The sequence below is a fragment of the Mus caroli genome, chromosome 16, assembly GCF_900094665.2.
Source record: "Mus caroli chromosome 16, CAROLI_EIJ_v1.1, whole genome shotgun sequence".
NCBI lineage: Eukaryota > Metazoa > Chordata > Mammalia > Rodentia > Muridae > Mus > Mus caroli.
Genome location: NC_034585.1, coordinates 28,692,805 through 28,716,654, shown reverse-complemented (window position 1 = coordinate 28,716,654; position 23,850 = coordinate 28,692,805). Strand labels below are relative to the sequence as shown.

Genomic DNA, 23,850 nt, shown 5'->3' with positions numbered 1-23,850 from the left:
AAAAAAAAAATGAAATGAAAAGGAGGAGAAGAAGAATAACAACAACAACCAGGCATGTAGGCACTCACACATACACATTAAAATAAATCTTTTAAAAGTAAGTCCAAAGTTCAAGTCTTATCTGAGATTCAAGGTAATCTCTTAGTTGTGAGCTTAAATGGAGTCCTTGGAACATATCCACCACAAGGAAAGGGCTTCTGTCCTCATGAACAATACTATATGGTAGTCAGTGAAAAAATTACAAGCAAAGAAGCAGAAAACTGATCCAGTTTCATGGGGTAAATCAATCCATAGAAACAGATTCAAAACTGCCAAGTGATAGTTAGCAAACAAAGGCTTTGAAACACTTGGTAAAACTCCATGTGATTAAATTCATTACACAGGGTGCTGAAGGCAGTCTTGTCTGTATAGTGAAACTGTTCCATTAAAGCAAACTGGGGGAGAGGAAGCCTCTTTAATAAAAGAAAATTTCAGATAATCTATAAGATAAAGGTTAAAAGATCATCAAAATGGCACTATTTGAGTGACTAGTAAAATTATTATTCTTGATTCTTTTAACAGATAACTATAACACTGCAACTTTTACATGACACCAAAGTGACCCTAATATCAACAATAATTGTTTTTAGATATACTACTAAAACATGATTCATGACTGAAAAATTGTTTAGATATATTTCATTAACATTAAACACTTTTCTGTAAGAGAAAATACAGAATAAAATAAAAAACACAAATTAGAAGCAAATACTGGAAAATTATCTGATAAAAAAAGTAATGGTCAAAATATACAAAGAACTCTTATAATTCAGTAAGAAATAGACAAAATACAAATGTAATCAAACAAATGAAAAAGGAAAAAAGCAAATAAGGTGATGTTCAACACTGCATACTGTGAGGGCTTTTAATACTGAAATAAGGTGCTACTACACTTCTAGTAAAATGACTACAACCTAACATGAGAAAGATAAAAAATTGGAACTCACTGCTCATAGAACACAACTTCAACTTGTGATGTTACTGGCTGACAGGAAGAAATGAGTACACTGTAGAGAAGGATGCTTATCAGAATGTCAAACAATGGGCTCCAAGAAGTTAGAATTTCCCCCAGGCATCTCCTGAAGCACTGGGAGCAACTAGAGAGATTTTGTTAGAGAAAAAAACTTATCTCCAGGAGGAAGAATCCCAAACTAAAATGCTGTACACGTTATCTAGGAGAGATCCTCATAAATACAGATTGGGGCCACTTCATTATACAGACAATGGTTAAAGTCAAAAGAATAAACAAGACTGATCTTAGTAATTAAAAAATAAAACAAGAGCAAAGTCATTACCAAATTATAGGCAAGACAAAAGAAAATTCAGAAAAACTGGTGAAATACTAAGCTAAATATAACAACACATTAGCAGAAACCAAGAGCTGAAGAATGACAGCCAAAGTGAGCTGGATTGTAAAACTACTACGAAAAGGTTGGAGACTAGGAGAAGTGATCGTTAACTGTGACAAGAGGGAAACTGTCAGCAATTTAATAGAACAATTTAAATGGAGTGTTAAGGATGTATTAAAGACAACTTAAGAGTTATTCCAAGATAAGAAAGTGATAACAAGCTGTGTAGAGAAATCTTTAAAGAAATAGAGCTATGATGGTTTTCAGAGAGGAATGGACAGACTAGACTGGTGATCAAAAGTTCGAAGTTGGGAAAGGGTATTTTCATGCTGAAAGAATTACAGTAAGATAAGTAAGTACTAGTAGCATGGAAGTATGTGTGTCTGTGTGTATACACATAACACAAAATTCATTTATGTTTCAATAAATACCTTATACACATGAACTAAAGGGAAATGTCTACATAGTTAACATACCAGCATTCTGATTGTAACCTATCACATACAGTCAAGTGTGGAATTTCCTACAGGTGAGCTCATTTCAGGGCTCCAAGTTTTTGGACTATAGAGAAATTCAGATCTTCTGATAAGAGATGTTTAGCCTGTATTGCAGGTTTTTATTTTGGTTTATGACCTTATAAATTTGTCCTAACAAATTTAAGGACTATTACATTTAAAGGAGCTGTTTAGTTAATTCATGCTTTAGGACACATTAAACATGAAGATATAATCTGGATATCGACAACAAAAAGGGGTGGGAAAGAGCTGTCAAAAAGCAATTGTCCTGAGCTTCTGAGGGTAAGTTAGTCTAAGTTCTAAATACTGTGCTGTATTGTTAGAATGTTCAATGTAATTCTCATGGCAACTATAAAGAAAATAGAAATGGAACATACATAAAAGAAAGAAATTTAAATGTTCTATGCAAAATCAATCAAACACAGAAGAGAGAAATATAGGAAATGAACAAGACTGCCATAAAATACCCAAGAAATAAATCACAAAGCGGGAGAAGACCCTCCAGAACTAGTAATTACAAATATAAATTGTTTTATCCTCTATTAACAATAAAAATAGTGACTGAAGAATATATTTTTAAAACAAAGCATGATTCAAGTATTTGTCTAAAACAGCCCAACTTTCAATACAAAGACATGCTGAAAGTAAGGAATGAGAATTGCTATAGACACAAATAGTACCAAAAAGAGAACGGGGATCTCTCTCTCTCTCTCTCTCTCTCTCTCTATATATATATATATATATATATATATATATATATATATATATATATATTAGTATGCATGTATGTATATGTGTGTGTGTTTGTTTGCTTATTTATTTATAGGTTTTGCTTTTCATAGCACTAAAGATCAGATATCTGCCTATTCTGTCCCCTGAGTGCTGGGATCAAAGGTGTATTGCCACCACACCTAGCAAACTTTTTTTTAAGTTTCTTCAAACAAGGAAAGTTCTTCTATGTTGTCTTAGCTGGCCTCAATCAGAGATCCTCCTGCCTCCCATACCTGCTGGTATGTTCGTGTGGCACCACAAACTGCTGAATGTTGATAGCCTTGTCAGACAAAACAAAACAAAACACTTCAAATCAATAAATTTTAAGACAAGGGGCTGAAAACATGGCTCAGTAATTAAGAGCACAACTGTTCTTCCAGGGGACCAAGGTTCAATTTTCAGCATCTACATGGTGGCTCACAACTGTCTCTAACTACTATATAAGGGGGCTGGAGAGATGGCTCAGCTGTTAAGAGCACCGACTGCTCTTCCAGAGATCCAGAGTTCAATTCCCAGTAACCACATGGTGGCTCACAACCATCTGTAATGGGATCTGATGCCCTCTTCTGGTGTCTGAAGACAGCTACAGTGTACTCACATACATTAAATAAATAAATCTTAAAAAAACAAACAAGCAAACAAACGACTGTATAAGACACCCTCACACAGACATACATACAGGGGGGAAAACCCAACCCACATAAAATAAGAATAAATAAGCTATACCACTCCTGGGCATATACCCAGAAGATGCTCTAACATGTAATAAGGACACATGCTCCACTTGTTCATAGCAGCTATATTTGTAATAGCCAGAAACTAGAAACAACCCAGATGTCCCTCAACAGACGAATGGATACAGAAAATGTAGTACATTTACACAAAAGAATACTACTCAGCTATTAAAAACAATGACTTCATGAAATTCACAGGCAAATGGATAGAACTAGAAAATACCATCCTGAGTGAGGTAACTCAGTCACAAAAGACCATACATGGTATGACTCACTGATAAGTGGGCATTTGGCAAAGAACATGGAATACCCACAATACAACTCAAGGACCACATGAAGTTCAAGAGGAAGGAAGACCGAAGAGTGGGCGCTTCAGTCCTCCTTAGAAGGGGAACAAAATAATCAAGGGAAGCAGAGGGTAGGAGGGACTTGGGAGGAAGAGAAGGGGGAGAGGGAAGAGGGTAAGAATCAGGTATGGGAAGAGATAGAGATGTACAGAGGATCAGGAAATTGAACAGAGGTGTGTAACAATGGGGGACAGGGAACTGGGGGTAGCAACCAGAAAAGTCCCAGATGCCAGGAAAGCAAGAGCCTCTTAGGACCCCACAGGGATGACATTAGCTGAAATACCCAAAAAGGGGAGGAGAACCTGTCGAGACCATATCCAGAGGTTAGGCATAGCCCCCTCCCTCCCCCCGCCGGTTGAGGGATGGGACCACCCACCCATCTCCAAAATTTTAACCCAGAATTGCTTCTGTCTAAAGGAAATACAGGGAGAAAGAGTGGAACAGAGACTGAAGGAAAAGCCATCCAGAGACTGCCCCACCTGGGGATCTATCTCACACCCAGACACTATTGCTGTTGCCAAGAAGTGCTTGCTGACAGAAACCTGATACATCTGTTTCCTGAGAGGCTCTGCCAGAGCCTGACCAATAAAGATGCGAATGCTCGAAGCCAACTATGGTATTGAGCACAGGGACCCCAATGGAGGAGTTAGGGGAAGGACTGAAGGAGCTGAAGGAGCCTTACCCAGCATCAATGGGAGGGGAGGCCCTTGGTCCTGTGAAGGCTTGATGCCCCAGTGTAGAGGAATGCTAGGGAGATGAAGTGGGCAGGGATGGATAGATGGGTGGGGGAACACCCTCATAAAAGCAGGGTAAGGGGGGATAGAATAGGGGTTTTGCAGAGGGGAAACTGGGAAAGGAGGTAACATCTGAATTGTAGAAAAAAAAAGAGCAAATAGAAAAAAAGAATAAATAACCTATTTTTTAAAAAAGGTTTGAGACAAAGAAGGGAGATTTTATGTTAATGCAGTTTCGATACAGGAAGACATAATTGTAAACATTTAGGAATACAGTACCAAACTATTAACAATCAAAAATTGGTAGAACTGCAAAAGACAGTTCTACAATAATAGCTAGAGAAATCATATTCCCTATGAGTAACACAATCAGGCAGAAGATAAAAAAGGAAATAGTTCCCCTGCACTCAGGACGAAGAGGCAGAGGCAGACAGATTTGTGACAGATGTGAGTGTAGGCCAGCCAGGGATACATAGTAGGTCCTGGAGAGAGATAGAGACAAAGAGATAACAGGAAAGAGGAGAAGGGGAGAGAGGGAAAGGGAGAGAGGAAGGAAGGAAGGGAAGAATGGAGGGAAGGAGGGAGGGAGGGAGAGAGAGGGAGAGAGAAGGGGGGAGGCATGTATGGAGGATTTTCTAAGACTAAACCACAAAGGGGGGGGGGGGAAACTCCACTAAACCAGTAAAAACAAACAAAAAACCCAGTGACCCCAATGATTTCTACCACACATTTTTAAAAATGAGCTTTAATTTCCCCTTAAATTTATTTCCAAAATATTAGGAAGGTGAGTACTTCCATATGTATTACCCATTAATAAAACAAACAAAAATCTGATGTATCACAAAAGACACTGAATATTGATGTCAAAATCCTTTAAAAAGCTGTTTTCCTTGGAGCCTGGAGGGACTGATTACAAGGCCGCCTTGCCACCCAAATGAGTGTGCTCAAGTTCCTTTGATTTGCACATAACCTATATACACCCCCATGATTAATAATACCTGCAAGTACTACTGTATTGTTTGAGGAATAAGCAGTTTTCCCACCTCAAGTGCCTCTGAGTAACAGGTGGTTGAATCCCACTGTGCAATGAAAACAACAATACTTGTCTACACAAACTAGGGCATGACCAAAAACTTAACAAACTTCCCACTCTTCGGAAACACTTAATACTGTTGAGATGTCAGTGCTTCCTTCTAAGCCAATCTACACATACAAGGCAAACTCAAAGTCCCAGTGACTTTTTTCCAGTATAATATTAAAAGCCCACCCTAAAATTCATATAGAATCTCAAGGGATCCTAAACAAGTATTAAGGAAAGTTTAAAATATCTTCATTACTTTTCCTTTTCTTTGATGAACACCACAATTAAAGCAACTAATGGAAGGGTTTATTTTAGCTTAAGATTCCAGAGGGCGAGTTCAGCATGGCAGGGAAGCAAAGCAGGAGGAAGCAGGCATGGTGCCAGGAGCATCCTCAAATGCAAGCAGGAAGCAGAGAGCAAACCTGACCAAGGCGGAGTCCACCCTTAGTGGCAGACTTCCTTCAGCAAGCCCACAACTCCAAATTAAGGGAAATTTTCAATTCAAATGATCACAGCTAAGGAGCTAGGGAAATGGAGAGTCAAGAAAGTGTCTGCCTCACGCGAATGAGGACCTGAGTTCAGATCCCTGGCACCCACACAACAGTGAGGTCACTAGAGATCACTAGCATCTAAATCCTAGTCAGGCAGACCCAGAGCTCACTAGCCAGACATCTAGCCAATTCCTGAGTCTGAATACATTGAGACCCTAATCAAAAGATAGGGAGAAGAGTAGGTGATAAAGACTCCTAATGTCAACTTCTGGCCTCCACACATTCACGTACACACAAACATCTACAACACTTACAGAGAGAGACAGAGACAGACACACAGATAGACAGAGAGACTGAGACAAACAGACACACACAGAGAAGCATGAGAGAGAGAGAGAGAGAGAGAGAGAGAGAAAGAGACAGAAAGAAAGAGACAGTGAAAAACAGAGTAAGTACCTGGTTTCAAACCTTACAGAACCACAGCACTCAAAGCAGTGATACTAAAGGCAGATATCTGAATAGAATAACATAGAAAGCCCACATTAACCCCTTAAAAACATGGTCAAATAATGTTTTACACATATGTCAAAATCATTCAATTAGAAAAGGCAGTTGGTCAACCTGTGGTGACAGAAAAACTATACTTGCATATGTAACAAAATGAAGTTGGACCTTTACCTGATACCATGTTAAAAAAAAAAAAAAAAAAAAAAAAAAAAAAAAAAAAAAAAAAAAAAAAAAAAAAAAAAAAAAAAAAAAAAAAAAAAAAAAAAAAAAAAACTGGACACACAACTAACAAAGGACCAAATATAAACCTAAACTATGAAATGCTGAGAACCTGTAAAGTTCGTTAGATATGACAACAAAAATACAGTTAACAAAAGAAAAATAAGACAAATTGGATTTCAGGAAAACTTTAATTCATGCATCAAGATACTATTAACATTGCAAAAGGCAAATTCACAGAATGAGAGAGGGCAGGCATAGATGGGGAGGGTGAGCACAGAAGTGAACGCCTTTAACTCAGGAGGCAGAGGCAGGCTGATCTCTATGAGTTCTAGGCCACCTTGGTCTACAAAGTGAGTTACAGACCAGCCAGAGCTAACAGTGACCCTGCTTCCAAAACAGCAATCAAAAGAACAGGAGAAAATGTTTAATAAATAATCTAATAAAGGATTAATATCCAGGGTATATGAAGAACTTCCATGTACAAAAACTAAATCCAAGTCAAGATATCAAAATAAATTAAATACAAATGGCCTCATTTTTCTGTCAAGGTACACTTCCGCAGACCCATGGTCATGGCAAAGACTACTAGCCAGTCTCGGCATCCAACCTTTCACATGTTACGATTCTTGGCAACAACCTCCCCACACTAACACCAGGGAGCCTGATTTGACCTACTGCTCAGTTTGCTGGACTTTGTCTCCCATGTTTATTTTATAGATAGCATAGGGTTTTATCATTTATTTTATATACAGTATAGGGCTTTATATGTAAAAAGTACTCCATAAAACAAAGCTAGAAGCAATCTTAAAATTACCCCAATCTTTTCATCAGAGAGTAAAATGTACTCAACATAATTTTAAAGAAAAATTTCCTTTAGTTCTTAAACAAAGATCTACATCTTTACTTAATACTATCCAAAATGTGAAATTTCAAAACATGAAAGTTCTGAAACTTTAAATACCAAAAGATAAACTGAAACAATAATTGTTTTAGAAAAATTATTATATATGGTTTACTTATAGGTAATCAATGCAAGCTTGAGTCACACAAGCAGAAGATAAAATGCAAGAACTACTTAAAGGTTACCACATGACATGTAAAACTATAAGCAAAAGCTTGCTTTAGGACCAAAGTTTTTCCAAAGGTCAATATGAGTACAAACATCTCAGGTAAATAAATATTACTAAATTACAATAAAATAATCACATTGTCACAATAACTTTTATATTATCAAAATTTATTCTAGTGGCATAATAAATACTAAAAAATTATCCTGGTATAGGCTTCGGAACATTTTTGTGTGGCAGTAAAGTATTAGCTAACAGTAGAGGGCAGCATTTCTATTCACTTTAACTTTGAAAAAAAAAAAAAAACTGAACTCTTGAGCATTCACAACTCTCTCAAAGTTTCTGCTGAAATGCAATTTTAATACAACCTATTACAAGGAAAAGTGCCCTAGTGTATATGAGAAGACTTTGTCCATTTAGATTAAATTTGGTATTCATAATTTTCAAGCAGGTCAAACAAAAATAAAAATGATAATATAACTTATTACTTGATGTTTCATCAGTTACCCAGTTAAAATAAGTCCTTGACTACACAAACAGTCATCCCAGCATAAAGGCGCATCTTTTCTCTCCACCCCTGGAAGATGTACTCTATCCTAACCCTAACCTTTAGCAGCTGCAGATCTGGAACTGCCACTCCCGCCAGGCGTAGGGAGCTCAAAGCTATAGAATCAACATGACAAAAAGCTGATAGAGCACCAACAGGCATGAGTAGAAGCAACTTTAAGAATCACCATCCTTTATACTGCCATTATTCTAAGTTTCAACTTGTTCTGATGGTGACTGAAAACCATCCACCACCCCCAGACATTTAAAAAGCAAGGGACAGAAATTATAAAAGGAATTATTCAGAAAAGACTATTCTGTCCACCAGGAGGCTGCATTATTTTCTATTTATTAAAAGTTCCGTTACCATGAGCCAGACTTTGTTCATAAGTTGACAGGTTTTAGTTCACCTAATCTTAAAGAGGTTGTAAAGAAGTTACTCTATCTCCCCTGTGTTACAGATCAGGACACTGCAACCCAGAAGGAATACTGAGCAACCGGCCCCTCAATCAGTCCTGGACTCAACAGTCCAACAGTCTCCAGAGCCAGCGCTCTCTTCGCCAAGGACCTTGTAGGCTCTCGTCCATCTAACTGGCACAGTACCTGTTGAGTAACTTCAGCAAAAACAGAAATTTAAAGGAAGTTAAGAATTTAACGTGAGAGCAGCAGAACAAGAAAAGGGAAGCCTTGCTTATTCACCTGGAATTCATTACAAAAAAACTGAACAGACAATAAAGGCAGTGCTTGAAAACAGTATCGACTCAGAAGATCCCGAGTGAGATGGGTGAGCACTACCAGATACTGAAAGTTAAGGAAAAGGTGAAATGAGAAACACCATCCAGTACTGCATGGCCTGGTAGTGCACATCTTTAATCCCAGATTAACACAGAGGCAGGCAGATCTCTGTCAGCCTGGAGCCACCCTGGTCTACTTAGTAAATTCCAGGCCAGGATTAAATAGTAAGACCCTGTCACTAAACCCAAATCCAAACAACAGAAACTGGAAAGCTCAAAAAAACCTAATCACTGTGTTTCAAATAAGAGATACTAATGAGTCCTTCCAGATATAAACAACTTAGCGGAAACACATTCAGTATATAGTATGGTGTTCAAATGAAAAGACAGTCTGAAGGTAATTTAACTGTGAGACAATAGCTGTGTTTACCAACACATTAAAATGTTATTTACATTAGAAACTCCTGCCAAAAGGACCTTGATTATGCTGATTCAACAGCAAGTTTATCATTTTAAGGAAAGTAAAAACAAAAATGTTGATTAAATAAATTATAAAACATCCAAACAATAAAATCATTTAAAATGCTACAGTAAAACATTTAATGACATGTTAAAATTTTTCAAAATTCATTAAACACAAATATCCCATTCCCACCCATCTCCATTCCCTCAGCCACAACAAAGATACCAACTGGTTACAGCACCCTTGCCTTCAATCTCTTATCAGATCTCTCAATACACCTGCTGGGTGTGCTGCAGCTCAGCAGCAGAGCAACCTAATCAGCACTGATCTGACTCAACAGAGTTAGCACAGGAGTAAAGGATGTGAGGGGGCTGGGTACACTGGCAACTACTTGCATAGTGAGTTCCAGACCAGTCAGAACTACACAGCTGAGACCCTGCCTCAAGAATAAACTAATAAATAAACAAACAAAGAAATTCAATTCAATTCAAAGTGTGTTTTAGTCAAAGAATAGATTTGGACCTAGTTAATTAGTAAAATTATAATGCAAAGGATAAAAGCAACTTGGAAACAGGTGAAATACGTCTTTAATCCTCGCTCATACTGTGTCCTATTAACAAAAAGCAGCCCCTAAGGAGTCCAGTTACAATAATCTACCACTGAGCTTCTCAAAACTAGGAAAACTACAGTGGTTTGTTTTTAAATATGTTGCGTTTCCCCTCTGTGCATGTGTGAGTGGAGGCACACACCACTGCACACACGTGGAGGTTAAGGCTGACTTCAGTGCGCTGGCTGGCTCTCTTTCTCTACTGTGGGTTCTACAGATCAAATTCAGGTGATCAGGTTTGCATGGCAAGCACTCTGACCTGCTGAATCATCTCACTGGCCCTACAGAATGTTCTTATAGCTAATTCATACTAGCATTTGGAAAGATGTATCTACCTAGCTCTATTGCCTCTCTGAACCAGGCAAGAAACATTCCCAAGGATGTTAGGCTAATTTTTTAGAGGGCCCCTCAACAACAAAATGTTTAATGAATTTAATGAGTCCAAATTTTGTATAGAAAAATACATGAAGCTAGGGGTAATAGTACACACTTAGAAACTTGAGGAGTATGCATTCAAGGTCAGTCCAAGCTATGCAAGACCCTTTCTCAAACAAAGAATAAGTAAGATTTAAGTAAGCAGAGCTCTAAAACAGTCCTAAGCAGTAAGACCATATCAGATTCTAAATTATACTATGTAAAGCTTCAATCAGTCAAACTCTGTCAAGCTGGTTCAGAAACAGACCAGTGAAACAGACTGACTTCCCAGAAAGAGATCCAAAGATATGGGAATTTACTAGGTGTCATTTCAATTCATTGGGATGGAGGTAAATAAGAATTTTTTTAAAAATGACAAGAACAAATAGGTAACAATTTAGAAAACGATTTTACTGAAAAGGGAGGGTGAAGAGCAACACTGTGAGTAAAGACCCTTGACCAAGTGTACCAGGGTGGAGACCATCAGCTGACATCAAAGGTTAATCTCTGATTAAAATGACAAAGTTCTTACAAACCACCAAAAGGGAAAAAAGACCACTTCTGGAAATAATACAGTATAATAAACCTTGTTTAAATACCATAAAGAAATGCAAATTAAAACTTCACTTATGTAACAATGCTCATCCAGCAAAGAAGTAAAAATCTGAAAACTCAATTCTTTTGCTAATTTGCAGAAAACTATTTCATCATATACTGCTAATAAGGATGCAAACTGGCACAATTCCTATGGAGTTACTTAACAATAGGTACCAAAATTAAGTTACATTTTTCTCTCAACTAGCAGTGCCATATATATAGACAAGACCGTCATAAATACAAAATAACAAAGTTGCTTACTGAAGCAACAGTGAAAAATCAGAAAGAATTGTTCTGCTCACTGAAAGTCTTATTTACAATTATTTCAGCTCGTTTGTGTTGCTAGACTCTAGTTCCACAGATTACGTAATTAATAAAGAACTGAAATGTATTTCCCATGAGTATGGAAGTTGGAGTGAGAACAGTATGAGAACACCCTCTGGACAGGTATCTGAAAGGGGCAGAAGGCATCCTTCAGAACACTTTACAGTTCTCTGGCAGAAAGACAGTAAGGGCTCCTTGAACCTTGAGACTTTTCATCAAGGTGCAGCTCGCACGGCCAAATCACTCATGACACCATCATTCTCATGACACAATCACTCATGACACCATCATTCTCAAAGGCCATAACTCTCAACACACACACACTGCATGCAGAAAGTTTTAGCCTGAATCTGGAGGACTGGCATTATGGTTCAAACCTTAGCATGTATCTTTTGAAGATCTAGAATTTTTTTCCTAAAATAGGTATGAATCTAAATTCCATTTTTACTTAAATATAATCACATACACACAATCAAATTTATTTCTTTTAATTATTGAGGAAAAGTTTCTAAGTAAAATCAGCAAAGGGTGAAAAGTCCCATAAATGTAAAATACACTATCAATTATCTAAGAGAAAAATAAAAACATTCTTTTTACTTATTAAGTACTTATTTATTTACTTACTTACTTATTAAGTCCTGGAAAAAAAACAGGACAAATAAAAACAGTTTCTGAAGCTAGGGAGATGGCTCAGTTCACAGAGCTGAACAGATCCCCACACTCCTGTAGAAAGCCAAGCAAGGCAGTGCGCACCTGTAACCCAGCAGAGCCCAGGAGACCCCTGGGGCTTGATGGCTGGAAGAGGATTAGGTTCTGTGAGACCCTGTCTCAAAAACTGAAAAGCGATGAGGAAGAATCCAGGCCTCAACATGTGTGTACACATGTACACACACATTAAAAAAAAAGAAGAAGAAGCACTTTCCCATAGAAGAGAGAGAGGGAGAGAAAGAATAAAAATGAGACAGCGCATAGACTGAGGAGGAGAGATGGTGAGGCAGGGTGTCTCCCTCCAGCCCTGGTGAGCCTAAAGCTAGTAAACTAGTACATCCTGGAACTGCAGTGAGCTACCTCCTGCCTCTGCCTCCTGAATGCTGAGAAATAGAGACCCGCCATGCCTGGTTATCTAAGTTATTCATTTAGTGACAGTTTTGATTTTGTTGTTTCATTTAGACAGGGTCTTGCCAAACAGCCCAGCCTGGCCTAGAACTTGCAATTCTCCTGCCTCTACTACTCAGGAGATGGGATTACAAGCATGCTGTTAGTTTGCTTAAATTAAGCTTATTCCTCAAAAATTATATTTTAAAAAAGTACAGGAGCAGAAAGTGAAAGATTAGCTGCTGAATAAGAATGATTGTTACAAGCCAATAATACTAAATAAATTAGAAACTTATGTTTCTTTGTAAAAGCCAACTACATTTCAAGTGTTAGTAGACAGGACAGTGCCATTTTCAGGATGTTTCCATCACTGTATGAAATTCTACTGGACAATGGTGAAGCTGCTGACATTCTGCAGCTCAGAAACAGAAAGCACTAATATGAGGAAGGATTCTGTTTTTAAATTCTAGTATAATCCAGAAACAAATACAAATGTCACACAGTCGATGGATTGTTCCCGCATTTAAGTGAGGAGTAGCCAAATAAGAAAGCAGAAGCAGGCTGGGCAGTGGTGGCACACGCCTTTAATCCCAGCACTTGGGAGGCAGAGGCAGATGGATTTCTGAGTTCGAGGCCAGCCTGGTCTACAGAGTGAGTTCCAGGACAGCCAGGGCTACACAGAGAAACCCTGTCTTGAAAAACAAAAAAAGAAGCAAGCAAGCAAGCAAGCAAGCAGATGTGCAGCTCAGTCTCCATGTGGGTCCCACAGTTGGAGCTGGGGCAACCTGACTGGCCTCAGTGAGAGGGGATGTACCTAACACTGCAGAGATTTGATGAGCCAGGGTGGGGAGACACCCAGGGGGGTTCTGTACTCTCAGAGGAAAAGGGAAAGGGGAATGGGAGGAGAGACTCTGTGAGGGGCATCTTGGGGTATAAACAAATAAATAACTCAGCAAGAAATGAGTGATAGGGCTGGAGAGATGGCTTGGCAGTTAAGAGCACTGGCTGTTCTTCTAGAGGACCCAGGTTCAATTCCCAGCAACCACCTGGCAGCTCACTACTGTCTGTAATTCCAGTTTTGGAAGACCAACCTCACACAGGCAAAACATCAATGTACATAAAATGAAAATAAATTATTTTTTTTAAAAAAAGAAAAAAAAATAATAAGTGGAAACAACAGGAAAACCTACTTTCTGGATCCTTCTGAATTTATTATTAAAAAAGGATGCAGAATTATAATTAATTTCTAATAGTGTAGCTTAGGTGTGTGACTGTTCTGCCTGCATTTAAGTCTGTGCCCTACTTGTGTGCTTGGTGTCCACTGAGGCCAACAAAGGTCATTGGCTCTCCTGAAACTGCAGTCACACTCAGTTGTGAGCCCCCACCTGGGTGCTGGGAACTGGAGCCAGATCCTTGGAAGAGCAGCCAGAGTTCTCATCATTAAGCTACTTTTCTCCAGCACCAATAAAATGAGTTTTCGGAAATATTTTTAAGTGCATTACAAAGTAATATAATTTTTTAGGCCTCAAGTTTCGGTTATCTGGACCAAAGCTATACCCATAACAAATATTTACTGAGTAGCTACTATATATTCAACACTTGGGCAGGTAGATATACCATGGAAAACTAAACAATGCTACTTGCATGATACTTTCAGTACAATGAGAACAACAGTACTGAAGAATATAAGTGCACACATAGTCTACTGTGTGTGAGAGGAAGTGGGTGCGCTCGTACAGCGGCAGCAGAACTAAGTAGTTCTGATCCAGTCATCCACAAACTGTAGACGGAAGGATAAGCTCTGAGGTCACAAGTTGGAAACGGCTATCTATGCACATATACTTCAAGATGAAAGAAACAACTCAGAAGACCTGGGAAAAGCCCTATTCACAGAGAGTAATGGAAACATGGGGGCAGCTCTTAAAGCAAAAGTATTGCCAATTCTGTAATTGTGAATTAAAAAAAACACACACACACACAAATATCAAAACTGTCCTAACAGCACCTAACATGAGCTACCTGATTTAGCAAATTAAATAATAAAAGTATTCACAACTGGGACTGGAGCCAGCTCAGCAGTTAACAGTGGTGACTGAGCTTCCAGAGAATCTCGGTTCAATTCCCAGCACCTACATAGTTAACAAGTGTCTGTAATTCCAGTTCCGGAGTATCCCAGACCCCCTTTTGGCTTCCTTGGGCACTGGTTTACACGTGGCACATACAAGACAGACAGACAGACAGACAGACAGACAGACAGACACACACACACACACACACACACACACACACACACACACCCGGCACTGAGTGTGAGCAAATCTCAAGCTAGAGAGTTAATCTCGAGTTCCCAGAGTTAATTAAGGATTGTACACAATACTTCTCTTTTTTCCAGCTCTACTCTCTGCCGTCTATCACTCTATTAAATGATCCTAAGAAGACATAGAGAAGAGCCTTTCTAATTACATGATCAAAAACTACTATAACCAAAGGTGGAAAAAGATATGGTCCTACAAGCAATCCTGATACTCATTGTACCTGCTAGCTCCTCCTCTCGTCTTTCCTCCCAGTTACTGACCAGATAAAATCCTTCATCCATGAGGAAGGTAGACACCCTGAGCTGCAGTTTACACATGGCACTTTACTGCTCTATAAACAAAAGAGCTATTTAGCAATATTCCCAAAGTACTCCTTAGATTTAGTGTGGTCACAGCTTCCCTACAGTGATAATGAACCTGGTGAAACTTATTTCTCTGCCTAGCCCCTAATGTTACCTCCACACTGATATATTTATAAAACCACTAGTTAAGAAGCTAAAAACTCAGGCCGGGCGTGGTGGCGCACGCCTTTAATCCCAGCACTTGGGAGGCAGAGGCAGGCGGATTTCTGAGTTCGAGGCCAGCCTGGTCTACAGAGTGAGTTCCAGGACAGCCAGGACTACACAGAGAAACCCTGTCTCGAAAAAAAAAAAAAAAAAAAAAAAAAAAAAAAAGAAGCTAAAAACTCTCAAGGAGAAAACTAAACTGTTTTCTAAGATATTATATGGGAGACACACAAGAAAATATTGTACCCAAGCTGATTAAGTAACATATAATCTATATTAATATAAGTAAAAACAACCAGAATACTATAAGTGTTCCTTTCCCTTGAAAAATGTTTAAACCCAAAATGCCTTTTTCTTTTTTTCTTTTTATTCATGAAGGAAGCATGCTTTCAAATCCACTACCTTTCTGTTTCAAAGGTATTAATCGGGGTTGGGTATGCAGCTCAGTGGTGGGAGCGCTTGCTTGACATATTCACAGTCCTGGGTCTAATCCCCAGCTCTAGGAGCAGGGAAACCTTTTAAGGACTGTATTAATCAGAAGAGGAACGTAGGGCTATTTATGACTGTCTTAAATTAGTAAATGCCAATTATACTACTGTAGATGGAGGCCAAGATTTAGCAGTTCAATAACAGTGAAGATTTAGTCATCCCATCTCACAACCTAGTCATTTGAAAGCATTTTAAAATAACAGTCTTCATTGTGAAGAACATATAGTTATTATAGTTATGGGGGGACTAGAAAGCTAATCATCACTGCTGTAGCTCAACCCACATGCCTGTTCTTAAGGGTATCCATGGTAGCAATGATGCAACGTGCCTACCTAGTTCACTGTGCCTACACAAGTGGGAGAAAGGGGAGGCGGATGATGAAAAAAATTTTACTTGAGGTGTTTAGTATTAACATGATAGAATTATATCAACTACACTGTCAAGATTTTATACAGCATAACGCTCTCCAAAAATCTGAAAGGACCCTAGAACCGGAAGACAAAAAGGGGGAGGGAGCATGCACTGAAGCCTTTAGTCGAGGAGAAAAAAATTTTGCTTATCTTGTTGTAGCAACTGATTAAAAATGTTCATGGTGTTTATTTCTAATCATAGAATAAATTATTCTAATTTAGCATTTTCAGAACTACAAATAATGTTTTATGCTTCCTAATTTCCAACCTCCATATTTTCCTATTTTTGTTTTCACAGTTACATAATAATTTATAAATATTTTAAGGTAAGTGATTATATCTAATGGTTTTTAAGAAATAAAAAACTGTTCTCTTCTGCTTAAAAGAGCTGAATACAAAAATAAATCTAATTCTATCAAATTGAGACTAAAGAGATATATCAAATAACTTTGCTATAGTATTGGGAGCAAAAAATTAAACTAAATGAAATTACACAAGGTAATTCACAGGAGACAATCAAACACAGATTTTAAAAAAAAAAAAAAAAGGAAAACACAAACTAAAAAGTCATGCCCGACAGCAGAGGACAGGCATCTGATCACACACTGGCATTGATCACAGACTGCTGCTACCTGAACCAAAGCTCTACACCCAATACAACAAAACAAGAACTCAATGCCATCAATTTCCCCACGTTTCTTCTGAGAACGAATTCACTACACAGAAATAATAATACACTGTTTTCAGAAATACTCATTCTTTTATCACTAAACATAATTTTAAAGTCTCAACAGTTAAACCTAAAAATCACCATGTGACATTGATATGTAGAAATAAAAAACAAAAAGGGTACTTCCTGTTTTGAGAACTGAACCTAAAGTTTAAATGTAAGCACCTAAAATTTATAACCAAAGTAGTCTGCTTGGAGACTAAGTGAGGTGTGCTGTACTCAAGACAAAAAGCAGAACAGCCTTCAAAAGTGCTTCAAGACGTCCGTGCCTGAGCAAGTTCAAGGGTCCTCAAGTCCAGACCAGTATCTATCTAACAACACACCAAGAACCCAACTGCTTAAAAAGAAGAGTCCAGAGCTGTCTGCAAAATGAACTACACTGGCAGCTAGCATGACACGTCAGGGTAGAAGAGAAGAGCTCTGAGAAAATACAAGACCTGAGCATACCAAGGCTTTCCAGACCTCTGCTGTTAGGAGGAAAGCTTCCTGAAATCTTGGAGAGAGAAAAAAAATCAGTTTAACACACTATTTTTAATCTACTTGAAATATATTTCAAACTATTGCCTTTGCTAACTATGCATTACATAGATTCAAGATCTGTTTTCAAGCATCTAACAATGGTTATATCTTTTAAAATGAACACAGAAAATCATATCATCTTACCTTTGTAGTTACAATGCACAGGCAATCCATTATTCTACCATTACAATATTTTATACACAAAGCAAAACTGTTCAAAATGCCTATTTCATAACAACAAAACTTTAAATAAAGTTGTTAGATAAAAATCATAGATGAAAAGTTATGACTGTGCCAAGATCTTGCCAGGATCCATTCTTAGAGCTAGCAATTTTTCTACTCTCTGAAATATAAGAAGCCAGAATGCATCACGTGCCCTACAATCTTCTTTATGTAATCTGTGTCTGGAGAAGTTGAAATTATCCAACAGAACTTGGCGGGTTGGTTCCGTGCGAGCCCACTGCCGCTTCAGACGCTACCTCGTTAATCCCTCTCTTCGGGGTGCGTTGCCAGGGAGTCATCTGATAAAATGCCCCACAAGGAGGTTTCCCCAACACAAATTTAAATCTGTTTCTCCTTGTTTGCTACAGTTTAGATATTCAAAGAACAGCCAAAAAATTAATAAAGAATCACTAGAAAAATGCAAGCAAACATTTCTCCCACTAAGCCATCTCAGCAGCTGCAGCCTGCAAACCGATGACTTTCTCGGCAGTAATGAATGGAATATTCCAAGTGTTATTTTTGAGAAGGGGAGCGGGAAGAACAAAGCAATCATGTTAAAGTGCCGTTAATACTTCCACTTTCTCTCTTTATTAAAATAAGTAGCATTTTACCAGTGAAGCCAGACTGTTACGTTATTGTGTTACTAAATCTACTTCACTCAATTCCTTGTCCCTCAAGTAGAGGCAGGGAACACCACAGAAAGGCAGTTACAACTGTACCATTTCAAACTCCTCAATAAGTGGGGGTTTTTTTAACCCAGAATTCATCCAACTTTTTAAATGTTGTCTGTCCTTCAAGATTATCAAGCACAGTATTGGACAGGCTAGCAGAGCAGAGACTGGGCACAGGGGCGCCAAGTGCCTTTCCGTTTCATAAGCGGCTGACTCCCCTAGAAAAGCACATAGAAGGAAGAGCACTGTCTGTGATTTTGGTCCCTTCAATAAACTTATCACTTTTTAAAACAAAATGATTGTTTTAAAACAATGAAGGCAATATTCAAGTACTGTCAGGGCACTGTATTTTGAGAAGAATGTATTGGTTTCTTTCTTAGTGTTCTGAATTTTCTCTCATGAAAACTTTAAGATACCAGGAATAGTCTTGCCCAGAGAGAGATCTTCCTCAGTGTGGCAGACCTCCTAAGAGCAGATGTTGGACAATCCCTATAGCAAATCAGAAACGTGGTTGAACCCACTAATAAGCTATATAACCAGTCCTTTTCTTTCCTGGTGGGGGTTAGGAGAACTCCGTTTCCTTTTTATAAACCGCACAGTGGCACTAAGAGTCCTCCCCCAACCTACTTCTGTCCTAATTTCTATACTCAGGAGACTCTAAGTTCCAACCAGGGCAAAAGCTGAGGAATGCTTGCTCCTGTGCCCACTGTTTTCCCCTCCTCACCTCTGGGTTAGACAGTGTGACCACAGTGTGACCAGCCCTCAGTAGGTGTGGGTGACTGAGGAGCCTTTCTAACTGTAGTTACAAAACTGAAAATCTGAACTGATTCTGAAAATGAGAGCTCATTTTCCCAAGAAAACCTCTGAAATATCTTTGCCAACTAAACTTGTAAGATATAGAATAGCCAAAAAGCCAAGTTTAAATTTGAATCAGCTTAATATATATTTAACAACAATCACATTTTAGGAAATAATTTTAGTTGGAAAGCTTATTTTCATCTTAGACATTAGAGTCACTCGTGAATAATCACATTTGGGCTGAAAAGATGGCTCAGTTGATAAAGTGCTTGCATTATAAACATAAGGACCTAAGCTTAATGCTCAGAACACATATCTAATTATGAGCTGCCACATGTGCAGCTCAGACTTGTAGCTCCAAGACTGGGGAAGTAGAGACAAGGCAGATCTCTTGGGCTTGATGGCCAGCCAGCTTAGCCTAAATCAGCACATTCCAGGCCAATGAAAGACCCTATCTCAAAAACAAAGGTGTATAGCTAATGAGTTATAACTATACCAAAAATTGCCCTCTGGCCTCAACACACAAGTGCATGTGTGTCTGCATACTCACTCACCTCCCAACACACACACACCTTCTTGATTTTAAACAGCCATTTTACAGAATCTAAGTTTCATGAGATGTTGCTTTTTTTTTTAAATTAAAATATCACCTGACTATTTACCCAATTTCCTACTAGTACCCATTTTAAGTATACCTATTATCCCTATTTGGACAATAGTTGCATATCTGCAATGTCTATGTTGTAACCAGTTAACTGTATTACCTTTTAATGTACTTAATTATCTTTCAACAAAGTTTGAATGTAGCATCTCATACTCAAGAATGATTATTTAATCTGAATTAAATTCTGCATTTATTCCACCTATCAATACCCAAACTGGCATTGACTAAGGGTGTTTTAAATCAACTATGTTCCTTTGTAAGTCATCTGCTCTTTGAGATGATTTACAAGCTACCCTGTAATATGAACAACTTTCAAAAGACCTAAATATAAACACTTGGGGATGAAAACAACCTCATCTAACATTGAGGCACAGAAGATACCAAGTCCCACTTCAAAATACCAGTGGATTTCTACATAAGCTACTGCTTTTAACCATGAGCAATAACAGAACAAAATGGCCCACCTTAAACAACTAAGACAACAATTCTGGACAAATATAAAGGAATCATTTTCAAGTACTGAGCTAGGCAGTTTAAAAGCAATGAACCTCCATGAGGGGAAACAAGATGAGCCCTGTAACTGTGCAGCCAAAGTTTTGGGGCAACAGCAAAGGAAGAGAAAAACTAAACACAGACCAGTAATATTCGAGGAGAACTGAATGAAAACTCAGTATGGCCAAGGTGTCCAAAATTCATGGTAACAGTAAGCAAAAGGAACAGAGCTGCACAGGGAGCTCCAGCTGGGCAGGGCTCCCCTCAAGTCCTCAGGTTAGCCCTGATCACTGTGATCAGCAAAGACATAAATGTAAGTAAGGCTAAGAAAAAAGCCAGGAGGTAGAGTGTAAGTACCCAGGATCCACACAGTACTAAGAAGAGAACAATTCCTAATAGGCAGAGTGCCAGCCAGGACTAAGAGAACGGCCACAACCTGGGGACAAAATCAGCCTTACACTAAAGGCTCTCCAGTACTCAAGGGGAAAAAGCTTAAAACTACAACAGATTTAAACTTTTTCCCAAGCAAATTTACTATGTAACAAACCAAACCTCAAGAATACTTAAAGGAGTAAAATAAAATTATCTATACTTATAAAGGGGTAAAACACACAAATGTCTGTCAAACTTATTAAAGATGAGCAGACATATAAAGAGCAGGAAAAGGAAAGACAAAAAGCCAATTATGAGAGTCAGAAATGACAAACGACAAAATTAGTATACAAGGGCATTTAAAAGTCACTTTGGTTCTGCCCCAGTATGTTAATGTATAAAAACCAAACCAAACCAAAACAACAACAACAAAAAAACATGACCACATTATAAAATGTGAGGAACAAAAATAAATAAATAAATAAATAAATAAATAAAAGCCCTAACCAAACTTCTAGAGATCATTAAAATGTCTGAAATGAAAATTTTTCTGAATGGAATGATACTACATTTGATAAACTTTAAGACATAGAAACTGTCCAAAATGAGGAAAAATCAAAACACTAGAGAGCTGTGGAGACAAATCCAAGCAAACTGATTTACATGTAATTAGAATTTTGAGATAGGGTCTCATTAAACTGTACAGAGTGGCTCTGAATACACTCTGTAGACCAGTCAAGCCTTGGACTTATAATATTTAATTCTTTCCCTCCCTCCCTCCCTCCCTCCCTCCCTTCCTTCTGATCTATCTACCTATCTTAGTAAATGAGTTTCTTGGCTAAATGTAGCGCTCTCTCTCTCTCTCTCTCTCTCTGCCTGTCTCTCTGTTTGTATGGGTTTCTTGGCTAAATGTATCTATCTGTGTTCCACCTGTGTGTGTGCCAGAAGGAGTAAGATCCCCCTGAAACTGGGGTTACAGACAGTTGTAAGCTGTCAAATGTGTGCTGGGAATTGAATCCAGGTCCTCTGGAAGAGCAGCCAATGTTCTTAATCACTGAGCCATCATCTTTCCAGCCCCTGGCCTTGTAATATTCTTGTCTCTGACTCAAGAGTAACGGGGATTTTTCAGGCTATGTTACCAAATCCCAGTCAGTGGGTGAAATTTTCCAATGTGAGTAAAAACTATAAACCTACTTACTCAAACTCAATGAATTTTAAGTGAATATACACATAGGATTCATTTTGTGCTTATGTGCATGCACACACACACAAACTCTCTCTAATTTTTTTGTGGCTATAAGGTTTTTCTAAAACAGAATTTTAAAGAGACATAAAAAGGTCCCAAATTAATTGTAAAATATGGGACCCAAAAGAAAGTTACCAAGTAACAAACTTGGGTATCTCACTGACTCCACTATTCAAGAAGAAAAAAGTACAAAGAGCTATCTATACACATACAGAGATTAGTTTCTACCAAGAAATGGGTGAAGATTTCACATTAAAGGTTTTGAACTGAGTCTTCAAGGTGCATATGGTGCTACTATAATTTGAAGGATGGCACAAAATTTTATATCATTCTGAAAATTGCAATACGGGTCATATAAGCATGAAAACCAAAATAAAAGTGTCTGATAAAACAACAACAACAACAACAATACAGGCCAAATGGTGGTTGTGTACGCCTTTAATCCTGGAACTCAGGAGGCTGAGGAGCTCTATATGAGTATGAGGCCAGCCTGGTCTACAGAGTGAGTTCCAGGGCAACCTGGGCTACACAGAGAAGCCCTGTCTCCCGAAAAACAAAACAAAACAAAACAAAAAGAAAATCTTAGTGATCTTGAAACCAGAAAATACTGCATTAAGCATAAATTGGGTTATATTAAACCTTGGAAATTAAAAAACAGAAGTACCTTTAATCTCAGAGCTAAGAGGCAGAGGCAGGCAATCTTTGTGAGTTCCAGACCAGCTTAGTCTACATAGAGAACTCCAGCAATGTCTCAAAAGACAAAAAAAAAACAAAAACAAAAACAAAAGACAATAGTCAAAGCATGTCCAAGAATCTGAGAAAATAGTTTTAATGAATGTATTTGACAAGGGAATTATGTCCAGATAGAAATCTTGTTAATCAATAAAAGACCCTTTTTAGTGGGTAAGAAATGTAAACAGATACTTCACTGAAGATTCAAAGTGAACGACTAGGGCTGAACAGCCCGCGCGCACACACACACGCAACACACACACACACTCACTGACTGGCAGAGGTGGTGCTACCACTGCCTAGACTCAAAAGGTTAAGTCTTGGAGGCAGGGCTACAGCCCAGTACTTCTTTCCTAGGCATGAGTTTCACTCAAGCTCAAAATGCCTGATGCCCACAGAGGTCTGGAGGTGTCAGATGGATTCACTGAGCCACTGTTGTGGGTACTGGAAAAGATCAAAATTCAAAATCTGAAATGTGGTTTTTACTGAATCTATCACTCTCACACTATCACAAAGTCAAAGTACAATGAGTAAAATCAAGCTAAAAACCAGCCACAGTAGACATATAGAATTTATATTTGTGTTTATTTTAGCTGAATATATTTTAGCTTAAAATTCTTTAGCTTAAAATAGCTACAGTGAAATCTTTTAGAATTTTATTTTGTGTGTGTGCGTGTCTATGCAGGCACACATGAGCACTATGCCACAGCACACACGTCCAGATCAGTGGACAACTGTGAAAGTCAGTTCTCTCTACCATGTGAGTCCTGAGAAGTCGCCTTTATCTGTTAAACTATGTCACTGACACAGTATGCTTTTAATCCAGCTCCTTACCCATAATCATTCAGACTGCTTCCTCTCCTATATTTATTAATATTACACAGAATACTCCGATGAGCACTTCTTTAATTATTCTATGAGAAAATAAATCTATAGCACATACTAGTCCCGGAATTCTATACTGTTGTCTCAAAAGTAGTGTGCAAGTGTACTCTCCTCTGCCAACCGTAAGTATCTGTGCACTCATTTAGCTAGCTTTTTTTTTTT

The 23,850-nt window shown here is 38.2% G+C and overlaps 1 protein-coding gene across 18 annotated transcripts in view; it reads right to left on the bottom strand.

The window, feature by feature from the left end:
- The window catches only part of Dlg1 (discs large MAGUK scaffold protein 1), a 201,151-nt gene that overhangs the window by 153,170 nt on the left and 24,131 nt on the right, over nucleotides 1–23,850 (bottom strand). Inside the window, exon 1 of one of the 18 annotated variants that reach the window (XM_029470493.1) lies at nucleotides 17,751–18,680. The exons of 16 other annotated variants lie outside the window; for them this stretch is intronic. In XM_029470493.1, coding sequence (XP_029326353.1) covers nucleotides 17,751–17,780 — 30 coding nt within the window. In that variant the 5' untranslated portion in view covers nucleotides 17,781–18,680. Of the gene's footprint in view, nucleotides 1–17,750; nucleotides 18,681–23,850 lie in introns of those variants that run through there. One more of the 18 variants, XM_029470499.1, reaches the window with a different exon arrangement.